Below are 14,623 nucleotides of genomic sequence, written 5' to 3'. Positions count from 1 at the left end.
ACAAAAAACTTTTTCAGTATATGCGAGTAACTTTTACTCTATCAATAAATGCGAGAGAAGTTCCTGACAAGTATTCCGCAGGCGCACAGAAAGCGGAAGGCAGTTATGGCTCAGCTCGGTAGTTCATATAATCGTTTCCCGAAAATGCCAGTGCATAAGTTTACTCCTGCATAATATAACCCGATACTACACGCCCATAATAGATTCTGTAGTCTGCCGCAGTTGCAGAAGGATCGTAAGTTTGTTGCAGCCTCCACACCGAAATGCTGTTGTAATTTTTTCAAAACGACGAAAGGAACACGTGTGACCCTGTGGAGCCCGTAACTTGATGACAGCCGACTTTTGTAGGTAACGGCAGCATACAGTAAAAGCTTCTCGCATGCGCATCTAATTTCCATTCTTTCCTTGGCGAAAAAAAGTCCGTGCATAATCCGTGCACTGCGACTTGACAGTCGAGTTCAAGTAGAGTGCTTTCATAAAAATTGAATTTCTTGACGTTGGGATGTCACAGTATTCCACATTTCAAAGTGTCTTCTGAAAGCGTCAAGTGTCAAACGATGCCTAACGCTAGTGATGCAAACGAGTGAGGGCACGACTTTTCGAGCATTATCCCGGAAGTAGCGCGGTTATATTTGATTCTAGGTCGCCTCCAGGACAACTTCAGGCAAAAGAAATCGCTCAAAGACTTCCGTTCTGCACGCTGTAGGTGTTCAAGCTTAAGCCTGGGATAAAGTAACAAAATTTGCTCTTCAAATCGTCCATTTATTGCTTCGAATTCTTCAATTTGGAGGTTGCAGCTTTTGCTTATCTTTTCGTATTATAATATAGAATTGAAATGCGATTTCTTCATACACTGCAAGAATTTCTTTAATGCAGCTTTAACAACAAATTTCCTGCACCATTACTTAGCAGAGAAAGAGAAATATTTATTTTGCTCCAGGTTCGGAATCTTGATATTGGTGGAGTCTTCCTGGTGAAGAAGGTTCCACTATAATGGTCGTGAGCTTGCCTGCAGAGCGATCCATTTGCTCAAGGCGTGGAGTCGGACTCGGAAGGCAGTATATATGTCTTGTAGTGGGTGATAAGTGTAGGAGCAAGGCCACAGTTGTTCTGTATTGGGATAGCCCTGGCAATGTGAGCAGCGGGGACTTGGGGAAACGTTTTATGTCACTTTATGTCAGAAAAAGAGGGAGAGAGCGCACGTGGGAGAATGCACTGGACTAGAAGCGGTCACTCAGGATGGTGCACTGCATTCATGAAAAATGTCGCTAGAAGCCTCAGTACAAGCATAATCGATAGAATATAATACCGTAATGAAAAAAATTTTAAGTTTTTAGCATCCTTATGGTACTTCAGTCACTTTACGGGGTCCATCTATCTTTGTATCTAACCGTTTTCCCGCCTACCTGGGCACTGGGTAGCCTATGGTCGAATGGTAAGAGCATCGGGCTGGTGTGCTAAGGGTATCAGGGTTCGAAACTAGCCATCGGATCAACTTGGGTACATACATACATGCCTCTCTTTAACGAAGCTCTTTCACGCCGACATGAGTCACTGTAGACGCGGAAGCGTGTAGGCATTGATGTTCGAGGAACCCTTTGACACCGCAGTGGGTATCGGGTATCGGTCAGTGCTGGTGTTCAGTGAACCTCTATGACGCAACCTTGGGTTACTAGGTATACGCCACTGCGAATGCATGCGCCGCCTATACAATGACGAACATGATATTTGAAATTTATCCGATGTTGAGTGAAATCGAACCCACGTCCCAAGGGTTCCTCAAGGACAGAAGCTGGACGCATTAGCAGATTGCACTACAAATGCACTGGGTAGGGGCTGCTTTTCAATGAACGCCTTTCACGTCAACAATTTAGCGAGCTGTGCCATGACTGCACTGGGTATGTGCTGCTCTTCATGAATGTTTCGCCAACTTGTGTCACTGAATCTGCGCCACTGACTGTGCGGCAAGCGAGGGAAAATTTCTCAGCGTTCGCAAGCCCGGGCGCAGCACGCTTCTAGTCTCGAAGGCCACGGTGGCTTTCTCAACAGCCTCACTAGATGATGCAGCGTGTTGAGAAATAAGCGCGAAAAATGAGTAGCACTGCAATACACACCTCATACATAACCAGTACTCCTTTCGACGGTGGCCCTACATTGTATAGCTAAATTGATTCACTGCTAGCGCATTACCGTCGACAGTGGTCGTGAGATTAGTTCTGACGAATTTTTATTACCCGGCTTTTTTTAGGCCGTAATGTTATAGGTACAGAAATGGGTGTACTTGTGGAATGTGGGAGCAGATTTTTACACATGTGAACAGTTCAGATCGCATAACCCTGTGTTTTTCATATATCTTGAGTAGCGATGCATTGCGAAAAAGTGACGAGGAATGTTTCATGATCTACGTTTGTGGAAGTTATCCGCACCATGCAGTTTGTAGAATTAAGTGAAAAGCATATAACTGCGCATATGCCAACGATTTCTTTTTTTGCGATCCCCATTTGTTGTCTGAAAGTGTTAAACACAATCAATCAAACAGTTCACTAGTTTCTTCTTTCTTTTTCGTCTGGAAGGGAGGGGGGAGCGGAGATAACGCTTTATTTTGTACAAGAACATTCTCTGCATGGTAAATCCTGAATTGAAGGTGCACCTCCATTAAATTTTGTTTATTTGCTTACCTCATCGGACGAGCTGCAAGTAGCACATCAGTAAGCAGTACCCCTAGTCATAACAAACTGCAATAGTAAAGCGAAGTCGAGATAAGGTACTGATTATTCGAAATTTTCTTTTCACTGCTTTCTTCTGCAACCCATGGCATGTACATCCTAGTTACCGGAGAGTGTTCCCTCGTACGTTTCCTACAACATGTTCTCTAAGTAAAGCCCTTTGAGCACATTGAGTATTTGCAGCATAAGATAGCTTTCGGTAAATGAGACCATGGTAACCGAAATTACAACTCACTTAGTGCATAATTTATCCTCAAAACAGTGCCCTAGCTAAGTTTACATGCCATTGACACGCTAGCGGATTTAAGATCGATTTGTATCGAGCATGTCATGTGCTTTAGAAGAGAACTACTGGGCTAGTTGGTTATCTGAAATAATAAATTACTCTTGCGCCTAAACTTGTTTATTGTCCATGTTGTCTCCTTTCTCATGCGTGTGGTTTTGGCGCAAAAAATCGTTTATCATGCCATGTGGCACGCCAGGGGTATTTCTCTGCACATTTATAAACGCCTCTGTGGATGTGACTCTGCTGAAATGAATTGATTATTTTTTTTTCGTATAGGACCAAAGTAGAGAACTCACTTGAAAGCATGCGCGGAGCCACGACGTCGGAGTGCTGATGTGGCTTCCGGTGGCTGCCGGATGGGCATCTGGGCTTCGAGGGCACGAGACGACAATATGCAACTGACAAAGAACGGTCCCGTCGATGTAGCCTCCTCCGACGGGAGCATAGAAGAGGAAAAATCAGACATGGCGGATCATTCCGAGCCATCCTCATCGGCTGACTTGCACGGTAAGGAGAGAGATGGAAGAGTCACCAAATGCTCTTCTCAGCAGCGTGTTCGCTGGCGATTGTTCCTGAAAATATATGCAAGAAGAGTGAGGATGGGGCGATTTCAACATTTGACTGCTGATTGTTCTATCTCTTTTCGCACCACAGCTGAGCTGAGGTGGCGCTACAATTATCGAGCTGTAGGGAAACGAAGCAAGTTGCGAGGCAGCTTTTTACACAATGCATGCGTTAACGTATGGCAGGCAGAGCAGAATGATGTCTCTCTCTGCAAGCGATAGGCGTTGGCGAAAGAAAAAAAAACATCTTCAATTTGTCATTTGCACTCAGCGTATATCCATGCTGTAAACGCGAATGGTATTGGTGTGCAAGAAGGCTGGTTTAAAAACGTGGTAGCATGTTTCGGTTTCCAGTATGCCTTATTTGAGCATCTTGATATCTTTTTAATGTGTTTAGCATTCCTTCGAAACTAACCGCGATTTCTTAAGACTGTAGAGTGTATTCTTGTGGTCCGATTCCGAAGATAGTGCAGTTTAACACAACGGTATAAACCACACGGTGGTACGGTACCATTGTAAGCTGGTATCGGTAATAAAGGTAGCATCGTTGGTAACTGCGCCGGTCTGATGCGCTGGTACGGGTACTGTTAGGATGTGGTGGTACCATGCGGTACCGCAGGTTGGTAGGGTGAAAATGAGAGCGCTCTGGTATTCTCCTCTCGTGACAGCTAGCGTTTTGAGACGCTCTCGTTGAGACACTGCGCCTCTGGTCGACGACACAGACGATGCCGTTTGAGACGCCGCACAGGGGTTGCGAACTGGTCTTTGAGGGATTGGCGCTCTAAATACTAGTTGGCTCCCGTGTACGGGTAAGAAATGATGTTACGGAGAGCACCACTGATAACACATAGTGCAAAATATCGCTACAAATAACCACCTTCTAAAGCACACTTAAGGCAATGCTGTATAGCAGTGGGCGTTGGTCCTTCATAATGTTTTCTTTTTTTGCGAGATCAAGAACAGCTGCGTTGATTAATATTGTGATGCTTAGATCTACAAGAAAAAGGGGCAGGAATTCACAGGAAATTATGGTTACGACTCCTCTCCTATGACCCTTGCAGACTCTGGGATAACCGATACCGACGACGAACCCTGGGGCATCAACGTGATACCACCGGATACTGTAACACTACACTGGGGACCACCGGCAAGGGGCGCAATCCGGGCGCTGTCGTACATCGTGGAGAAGAGAGACCCTTCCGACCAGGACTGGGTGCCTGTTGTCATTCTGGATGCCGACATCACCAGCTACGTCATCCGCGATCTGGACTTGCGCTCCGAGCATTGCTTTCGAGTGCTGGCCAGGAGCTCCATGGGGCTCACCACCGTCCTCGAGACGGATCGCCCTGTGCAGCTGCGAGAAGACGAATGTAAGTAAGGAGGCGTTGTAGGCGAGAGAGAGAGAGAGAAACTTTATTTGGTTCCTTCAAGGATTTAGCGTCTCGAGGTCTCCGTCGTCTTCTTGGGCGCCGGCGACTTGAAATAATATTTGTGACGGGCAGGGTGTAGCGAGCACGGAAAATTCATCAATCACCTATTGGTTCTCTTCTGTAAGACTTTAACTGCCTCGATATTTTTGTTTTCCTCGTCTACGGGTCAATGTGTTTTGGAAAAGGAAGACGTTAAACTCTATGGTGCTACACGTAAATAAACATTTGTAGCCGGAATAAGTTAGGCGTACGTTATAAAGTACGCCTAAACTAGTATAAGAAGATTAAGAGCAAAGCAACCTTTCCCTAGGTTTACACACCATAAAGTAAACGGTGCATACATCAAAACTAGCAGGGAAGGACACAGAGTCAGTGTTGAACCCCGATTGTGTGACTGCGATTCCTCGAATATATAAGTCTCTGTGACTGCCTATATGCACCGTGCGCCCGTCCAGCAAGCGCCACCGGTGGCGCAAACTTTGCCCGTGGCATGTAAATCTGCAGTTTCTAGGAGGAATTTGTCGCGCATTGTGTGATCAGTGTTTTTCAGTGGTTTAGTAAATTTACACTTCATAAATCACTTTTTCAGTTTTGAAAGGGCCCTGGAGCACCTTTTGTCGAAGTCAAGAAATGCACTTGAAGTTAAACTGAGCTATTTCAGCAATACTTTGCAGTAAAAAGTATTTCTCTGCGTTCAGCAGAAGCCGAGTTTTTGGCAATGAAAGAAAAATCACCTCTGATCCATTTTACGTTGCTCTCGCTTCTTCTTCAGTGCCTTGCACTGCGAAGACTACGGTATAGGGGGGCGTTCCGGCAGCACTCCGCTTACTGAACGTCGTCACCATGGCACGCATTTAAAATTTGAATTTGGATGCTCATGTAGATGCCACTATTTCCTTTTGACACCTACGATGCGCCAAACGTGGTTGTCCTCAGCGAGCCGCTTGTGCTTTGGGAGCGGGCTCGACACGGCACCGTGCGGCGGCTGCGGTATCTATGCTACGTAGCAAACCACAGCTACATGCAACTGTAGTGTGTACTGTGTATATGTGCAGCGTTTACTTTTTGCACCACATGGCTGCAGCACTCGCGCTCATAGTGCAGGCAACGTGGTACCGGCAGCTTTTGTCCTGCACCAGCTTGATCAACGGATAGTAGCCACATCCAAGTCACGCAATTTGAAGCACTGTGAATAGCTCAATACAAAGTGATGTCTGCCAAGGCGTTTGGCCAGGAGCGGCCAGGAGTGAGCGCGAGCTGGCAAGCGTACGTGTGGTCTGAACTGAAGCTTCGTGCGGTACGAGGCTTGTCGAGTGTTTAAAACTAATCGAAATTAGCGAGACCCGACGGCTACGGCACCGATAAGCAGGGTGGCCAAAGTTTATTGCCTAAGCGGGTGGCCACCGAGCGGGAGCAGGTGATTGTCGGCTTGTTCCGGAAATATGTAATTCTTATGAAAATTGAAAAGCGAATTTTCGTCTTTTTGAGTGTGGTAATGAAACTACGTCAGTAAATGCACACATTAAGTGTAGGAAGAAGCAGACAGGTCAAAACATCCTTCTTCATTGATGTCAGCTATCCGCCAATAGCATCCGTCTATAGAAATCTTGCATATGACGACACATGCAAGCCGCCTGCTGCTTAAGAGCGGGTGAGGAGAAAACCTCGCTTGAAAAGAGAGTGTTTGACAGAAAGGCGACTTCTCGCTTCTCCACGTGCCACGCACAACTGCAAAAGTTGGCGGAGATGTTTACAACAGCACATGCTATTCGCGGCCTGCGTTTTCATCCTATGCTCGAGAGGTACGTTCAGGACTCGTTTAAACATGACAAATACTGGCTCACATATAACACAATACGTATGTGCGAGAACAACATGATTCACTAATATTAAGTCTACATATATTGGCCATTCAAAGCACAAAGAAATGTCACACTCGCAATGAAGAGCATTTGGCGGTTGTGACATGACTGCATCTTGCTATTCTCGCGTTATTCTTTGGGATATAGGTTTCCGCGCATATTGCGACGGTGATATTAAAACCCCGAGACCATAACCGTGGACTCCTATTCACTTTTTTTTTTCATCAATTGCTGTCATTGCTTGCACTTCCCACAGTAATGGTCGTATAACAAGCAGTAAAGGCCGGTCTGAAGGACAACAAATATTGCTTCAAATTGCTGCTGATAGCAAGACAACAAAAGCTACGTCGAATGACCCACCACAGCGGAGGGAACATCAGGTATAACAGGTGGCCGAAATTCAGTGTTTAATCTCATCGCCCATGGCCTTGCACTGCTGCTTGCCGGAGCTCGGTGAACGGTGAAGCTTGTGATGTAAAGAGCGCGATGGGCGCCTTTTACCTCTTCAGAGGGCAATACCAGGACTATAAGAATTCTAAAATGTGCGTTTTCCAGCAAATCAACAGCAATCCAAGGTTTTCAATGTTCGAGTTACTACGGTGTTGAGTGACTGAAATCGCCGTGATTGCGCTTTGTCTACTACCTTTCGCTATTTCTGTAGCTGTCTGGGAATCCTACGACACAAAAAATTTGTGTTAACTTTATGTGTCTATCAATAGGCGATGATATACGAGATAACCGCCAAGACCAACCATCACAGCGCAACCTCAGCGTGACAAGCCTGAGATTTGCTGAAAACCACGAGGCGGTCACATGTTTCTGTCCGCGGATGCACCGACAAAAGGCGCTGGCAGCCCCAATAACACGCATATATGCCGTTTTGCTCAGATGCTGACGTATTCTCTGAGTTTTGGCAATGTCTCTTTCAGGCTCCTTATCCCTTAAGCACGCAATTCGTTATGCAAGTAGTGTCATTTTTATTGTTCATATTAACAACGAAGTTGCTTGCGAAATGTAAACTGTCTAATGCAGCCTCTCAAGATGCTCATCAGTCAATTGGTTGGTTAGTCTGCCGCTATATATGGTTCATACCTACCTTGAAGGATTGGCTACGAATCAGACAGAATTAGTCGTCGAAAAAAAAAGCTGTAATGAAATATTTCAATAAGATTAAACGATCAGTAAAATAGCATAATGTTTTAATAATTTAGCGAACAAAAGGTCATGAATCAAATAAAAATTTCTCGATGACTGTGTAAACGAGAAGGAAGGGGGTTAACTGAGGAGCCCGATATTTATTAGCCATATCATAAGAAGACAACAAGAACATAGGGGAAATTACTTGTGCTTAATAAATGAAATAAAGAAACGATAAATGAATGGAAATGAAAGTGGATGAAAAAACAACTTGCCGCAGCTGGGGAACGATTTCACAACCTTCACATTTCGCGTGTGATGCTCTACCAATTGAGCTACTGCGACGCCGTTCCCCCATCTATTTTCTTGGGTATTTATGTTTCCTTGTAGAGACTTGGGAGTGTTAGCCAGCGCCCTCACTCGCAGACCTTGGCAGCGGATACGGAATATCCTTTCTACCGCAGGCGTCACGAGAACGTGATTTTCTTGGCTGAAAGCAACCGGTCAATAAACCCACACATGCTATACGAAGGCATCAATGTTGCCGGATCCGAGACCCTCGTTATGTAATAAACGGTTGTATCAGTGTTTTCTGGCTCCTGATGATATGATCAATGACTGTGTAGACATTTCCATGACAATATTCTTCAAAGAAGGATACCAAAGAAAGAATATTAGGAACGGAAAGTTTTTATCCAATACGGCGAAATTATTCTTCTAAAACAGTTTTCTTTAATGATTAGAAACGGTGGTATAATTCGAAGAAATTATCTCAGTGCACGAACCACTTCCTGCTGCTCCTCGGGAGTGCCGCGTCCTTCACATACCGTGTGCGAAATTAACGGTATTGGTCGCACCGCTTTGAAAGCTGTCATGCTGCAACTGACAGGCTTTCTTTATTTTCATCCCTTTAGCCTCCTGCCTCAGCACAGCATATACAGCAATTCGCCCGCAAGTCTGGTTAGCCTCCCTTCGTTTCCTTCCCTTTTTATCCCTCTTTGGTGAGAATAGTTTCATTATGTATTACGATCACTTGAATTGGTGATTACCTGAAGGTTGACGGAAGCAGAAAAACTTGAATGATTTACAACTAGCTGAACCAGAAACATGGCCAAAGTTACATTCACCGCACCATGTAGAACATTGACCTGACACTTGCTTCTAATTCATCGTTCTTACCCTTATCAACTGAAATGCTCTGCTATATACTGTGAGCAAGACACTGAACGCAATCTTAGAAATCCAGTACTGACGTAGGAGGACGACGCAATTGTCTACGACATAACTACTTTGAGCGTGTTCATTGCAAAAGCAACGCAGACTTCATAACTGTGAATATTAACATCATCACCACGTGAAAATATTAAATATCCTGAGCGTTCGAAGGGCTGTGAGAAGACAGCGGCAGCCCTAACCGACAATGGAATGGGAGTTATGAGCGTCCCCTTTCGAACGGTGCGGTCAGTTGGGGTACCATGCTATTGTTATTTTATTGCCTAATGTCCTACGTATGTAAAAAATGAAAAAAAAGAAAGAAAAACATGGTGAATTCTTATAGCCAAAGTTTCTGCAGCCCTATTGTGAATTTTGTTTTTGTACGTCTCCGTTGTTTGTCGTTACCCTACTTTTCTTCCACTAATCCTCCAATCGCCTCTTACTAAGCTCTATTGCGGACATGTTTACTTTCCCCGTGCTCTCGCTGAACCTAAGGGTTTCAAGGAGGCCAGTGGTGCCTAAATCGACTGCTGGGCAGACGTCTTTACATACTAATAAAACATGTTCCATAGTTTCCCTCGCTTTACCGCAGCAAGCACATGCTTCTTCTTCCTTCTTATATCTCGCTTTATAGGTGCGTGTTCTAAGGCACCCCGATCTCACTTCGAAAAGTAATGAGCTTCCCTTTGAGTTATCATAAATTGTTTCTTTCCTGATTTCGTTTTTTCCTCTTAAGAAGTACTCATGGCAGGTTTATTTTCCATTGCCGCCAACCATGAAATTATCTCAGCCTCTCTGACTTTCCGCTTGACATTCTTCGTTGCTGTGTTGCTCACCATCAGTCACGGACCCAGGGGGGGGGGGCAGCTCGGGGGGAAGGCGCCCCCCCCCGCCCCGTAACTAAACGGCCTACCCTCCCCCCCCACCCACCACCTCACCCGCGCCACCACTTTTCACTCACATTCCTAAAGCGCCGCCAAATCAATCTTGAGACTTGACAGCTATTCGGCGGTCCTCATTTTGCTGCCTTTTCCACTCCTTTTGGGTGGCGGTAGTTATCGGCTTCTCCTGGGGTGTGAAGGACAGTTTTCTCATCGATTCGGTGCCGGCGCGATTAACTCGAGATGCGTTCAGTTGTCACCACCTATTGCAACGGTCACGCGCATCGATGTTGCTTTGTTAATTTAATCTTCTTTGTCTAGCCTGATACAGGGACCAGGAAAGGGATTCAGTTCGCAGTCAGCTGGTCTGTATGCTCGTGGAATGAGCTGCAGCCGCAGACAATGCCAGTTGCGTTTAACTTTTCCTTTTGCTTCATTACTTCCTCGAGTGACGGCTTGTCGCGACGCTGGCAGATCCTCGGAACCATATACGCGTGATATAGGTTAGGTAAGTGGAAAATAAAATCATGCGAAACAGCGTCCATGATCAAACTCTGCAAAAACTGTTAAACACATAAGCAACATCAATGTCACTCGTTACCTCGTCTGGTTTTTCGCTAATTGTGCAACACTTTTCATGCAAAATTTGCAACTGGACACAAGAGTCGCAAGGAGTTGAGAAATTAAGCGAGCTAAGGAACAGAGCGGAGGCAACAGCATAATAGGAAGGAAAAACGAAAATTAACAAATGTAACCGTTACTTGTGAAACTATTTATGGATCAACATCTTTTTATATGAAAAGGAAATAGAGAAAACGCCAGCGGAAGTGAAGAAGGATTCCGTGTGTTTTGAATGACGCTTCTACCGTTATCAGTCTAGCCGCCTGTCGTAGCCACTTCTGTGCTATGCTTCTGTGGGTCTCTTTCTAACCTTCCGCGGTGACCTCAACATGTCTAGAAGCGCAGCGTCCTGCGCTCTACGCGGTTGTGCGGGACTGGCAGCCACGCTTCCCAGATAACAATGCGAGTTGCTTTTGGCACTTATAACTTGGTAGAGTAGTAAACGAATGATCCAAAAGAACTGTGATTGTTCCGCAAATATATATTTATGTGTATTTCTTCCAGAGCTAACTAAAAAAAAACCCCTACTACAAATATTTATTTTACACTTTCGCTTGTTTACTTCTTCTTGGCAGTGTTATTCCTGCGCTTCTTTCCTGTGCTAGTTCATTAGATGTGGTTCCTTGCAGTCAAGCAAAAAAGCTGAAGTTCTATCTCACAGACCTACACCAGTGAGATAGACCTTATTTCATTTCTCTTTTGCGGGTTTACGTGGTTTTATGGCGAACGGTTGGCATTATTCTCATTTACACTAGTGAAGGTACCCGCCCCCCACCCCGCTCATTTGCACAGACAGGTTACCTTGGGTTGGGCACTCCCCGAAAAAAAATTCTGGGTACGTGCCTGTTCACCATACAGACCGCATACTTGCTGGTAAGCTTCCTAGTTCTTTTCCTCCACTGTGAATCAATTTTATTCCTGTACAAATACCCGAACACTCTCTCAGCCCATTTACTTTCTTCCATATTCATCAGTCCTTGTTCATAATTTATTTTACTGTGAGCTTCCCGCCCTTCAAAACTTGTCCAGCCCATATCACCCTGCACAGCTTCAATTGTAGTCTTCCCGTTAGCACCCAAAGCGAGGCGTCCCACTGATGTTTGGTTGCCATCGAGTCCTGATTGTATCCCTGATTTCAAGCAAGCATCCGCATTTCCAAATGTAAGCCCTGGAGCCATTACACCATTCCGCATAGCCCGGAGCTCCTCGTACCTACTGTATCCTCATAGCGCTATGTTTTTCATTATAGCCGCATTTCTCTTCCCCTTTACTGATATGGTTTTTCCTGTGTTTCCACATATCTATTGCCTTAGTTTATCCATATACGAAGGTGTTTCTATTTTTTTAGGCGAGGTATTTCCTGGCATTTACTAGCGTTCAAAGAAGTCCGCACATGCGCCCTCTTTCAGAAGCGACCATTACTAACGGTCGGCTGCAAGTTTTCAGGCCTCAGACATGGTGCTGCCATCAAGCGGAATCGACGCAAACTAGCATTCAGCGTCGGCGCGATATTCGATCTTCCCGTGGCGTTGATGTCCCCCTCTGCGTTCGGAGTTTTCCATTTCCGTAAATGGCGCTCATATGCAACCAAAATGAGCGACGCACGGGAACAGTTCTCACTGCGAATTATAATCAGTAGTTAAGACAAAATTAGTCAGTACTTGACGTAAATATTGCCGCTCAGTGGCTCGTCAAATATTTCACACAATCACCTGGCTACAATGCGAGGGAAAGCAATAGCAGGCGTGAAAATTGATTCTGGAATACTACAAGTGTTGTCACTGAGTTACGTGCAAATATATTTATTTACTTCAACTTCGACTGGCATGCAAGAGCTCTATTTTCCTCATATCAACAACACTTGCTCTCTCCCTCCTCGGGGACGGCTACTGAGCCTTAATTTAAGTGCAAAAGCAAGTTAAGAGATTTTTTTTGTCCCCATGCAATTAACGGCGGCGCCATAAAACATGTGAGCCCGTATTCTGGAACTCCTTATGTTATTGAGTAGCATTTTTGCAAGATGACGTCACACACGTATTAGCTAAAGAGTCCACATTTACTTTGTACAGTGCAATATGATAGGTGAGAGAATTAAGTGCTTTGGAAAGAACAAAAAAAAATAGTGACTAAAGGACAAAATATAGGGAAATGAAAAAGTATATAAGTACTTGTGGAAATGTACGTTTTTTAATTCAGTAAATTAGCAAGGAAGAAGTTTTCACATTCAGAAATTCAAGCTCTTTCTTAAGAGCTTGAATTTTTGGCATAGTAGTCACATGACTCCTTTTCCTCGTCTTCTTTATCTTCATTGTGTCTGTTGCAGTGACTTCTGAGTATGTATATATGCTTACTAGCTGCAATAAATCAATTGTTGAAAGTTAGCGCTCATCCCGTGTTCCTGCTTCGTCCTTGTGTCGTTCTTGCACTATGTATCCCAGCTTACGATCAATAAATTAGAGCGCTGTGGCCCTCGATAAAACTGCTGCGTTTGAAATGTAATCAGCCCTCATTCATTTCCAGCCCTAGCAGCCGAGCGACCCGATCCGCCTTCGACTCCCCTGCTCGTGGTTGTAACGGGACCATTCTCCATGGACGTAAAATGGACGGCCCCTTTGTACGATGGCGGTCGTCCGGTGCTCGGATACGTGGTCGCAGTGAAGGAGCCGCGGAGGACACTTTGGATGGAGGTGATTAGTCTCTATTTTGCTGGTAATCGTGTAGCTCACAATAAGTTGCCTCGAAAACCAAACGCATAGATATGTGGGCAGACAAATCTGACCATCCAGCTGCTCATGGCACGCAGAGCAAGCCCGCATAATAGGAACCAATAAAAAACTTCTGTGTGAGACAACAGTGGAGGGTAAACGAAGCGAGTTTGAAGATATCACGCTGTCATGAAACAAACAGACAACAGCCATGCATGTTCTTGCATTATTCAAAGAACGTTAAAGAGCCAAGCGTTATGTTTTCACCTGGTGTACAATTACGGAATTCGAGGCCGTACAAAGCACGCAAATGCTTAGCACCTCAGCTTAATCTATGTTGGTGTGAAGGGACAGCTTACTTAACTGACTCTGGAAATAGTGGTCTTGCATCCATCAAGGGAGCTCTTTTCTTATCTGACCAAAACAGGCTGCGCATTTAGGGGTTCTATCTGGCCAGCAACTTCCCACTATTTCGCTGTTCTAGCGCGCCTTGATAGTAGACCATTGTCCCTCGACACGATTTTCACATGCCACCGACAGAAGACATCGCAGGTGAAGGCGACAAAGGGACTACTTCGGTTTTTGAAAGAGACGGGATTGGACAAGCGGCTGTGAGAGGGATGTCGCGTACCATGCCAGATTGATGGACTCCAACGGACGATGTGTGTGCGCTGTGCTATGTGCTCTCTCTCCCTCTCCCCCTTCCCCATCTTTAATCTCCCCCAACCCTCTCCCATGTGTAGGGTAGCAAACCGGTTAAGCTAAACTGGTTAACCTCGCTACCTTTCCTTCTCCACTTTTTCCTTCCTTCCTTCCTCCCACTATTTCGGATGTTGTTACGTGGGAAACAACGCTCGCACTGTAGCTAATGTCAGCGCAATAAAAAAATGGAATGATAATACATATATCAACTTAAAATTAAAAACGAAAACTCAGGGACTTAGAACAGTTCCGAGACCACGTGCTCTAGTTCTGATACGCAACCACTCAAGCACAACACACACTGCTGCAGGTTAGCCAAGTGAACGCCCCGAACGTGAAGACGCAGATACAGGACTTGGAAGAAGGGCACGAGTACCTGGTTCGTATCTACGCCTGGAACGAAGTTGGCGTGAGCGAGCCGCTTGAGACGCCCGAGGGCACCAAGATTGTTCGACCACCCGGTGAGCGACCAATTCAAACACAGAGATGGCGACA

The 14,623-nt window shown here is 45.2% G+C and overlaps 1 protein-coding gene across 1 annotated transcript in view; it reads left to right on the top strand.

The window, feature by feature from the left end:
* The window catches only part of MnM (myomesin and myosin binding protein), a 60,987-nt gene that overhangs the window by 219 nt on the left and 46,145 nt on the right, over positions 1–14,623 (top strand). The window contains exons 2-5 of the mRNA XM_065434669.2: positions 3,289–3,519; positions 4,637–4,945; positions 13,242–13,408; positions 14,439–14,589. Coding sequence (XP_065290741.1) covers positions 3,369–3,519; positions 4,637–4,945; positions 13,242–13,408; positions 14,439–14,589 — 778 coding nt within the window. The 5' untranslated portion in view covers positions 3,289–3,368. The remainder of the gene's footprint in view (positions 1–3,288; positions 3,520–4,636; positions 4,946–13,241; positions 13,409–14,438; positions 14,590–14,623) is intronic.

The sequence above is a fragment of the Dermacentor albipictus genome, chromosome 1 (genome assembly GCF_038994185.2).
Source record: "Dermacentor albipictus isolate Rhodes 1998 colony chromosome 1, USDA_Dalb.pri_finalv2, whole genome shotgun sequence".
NCBI lineage: Eukaryota > Metazoa > Arthropoda > Arachnida > Ixodida > Ixodidae > Dermacentor > Dermacentor albipictus.
The sequence above is the reverse complement of the archived record's forward strand: the minus strand, read 5'-3'. Positions and strand labels throughout refer to the sequence as shown.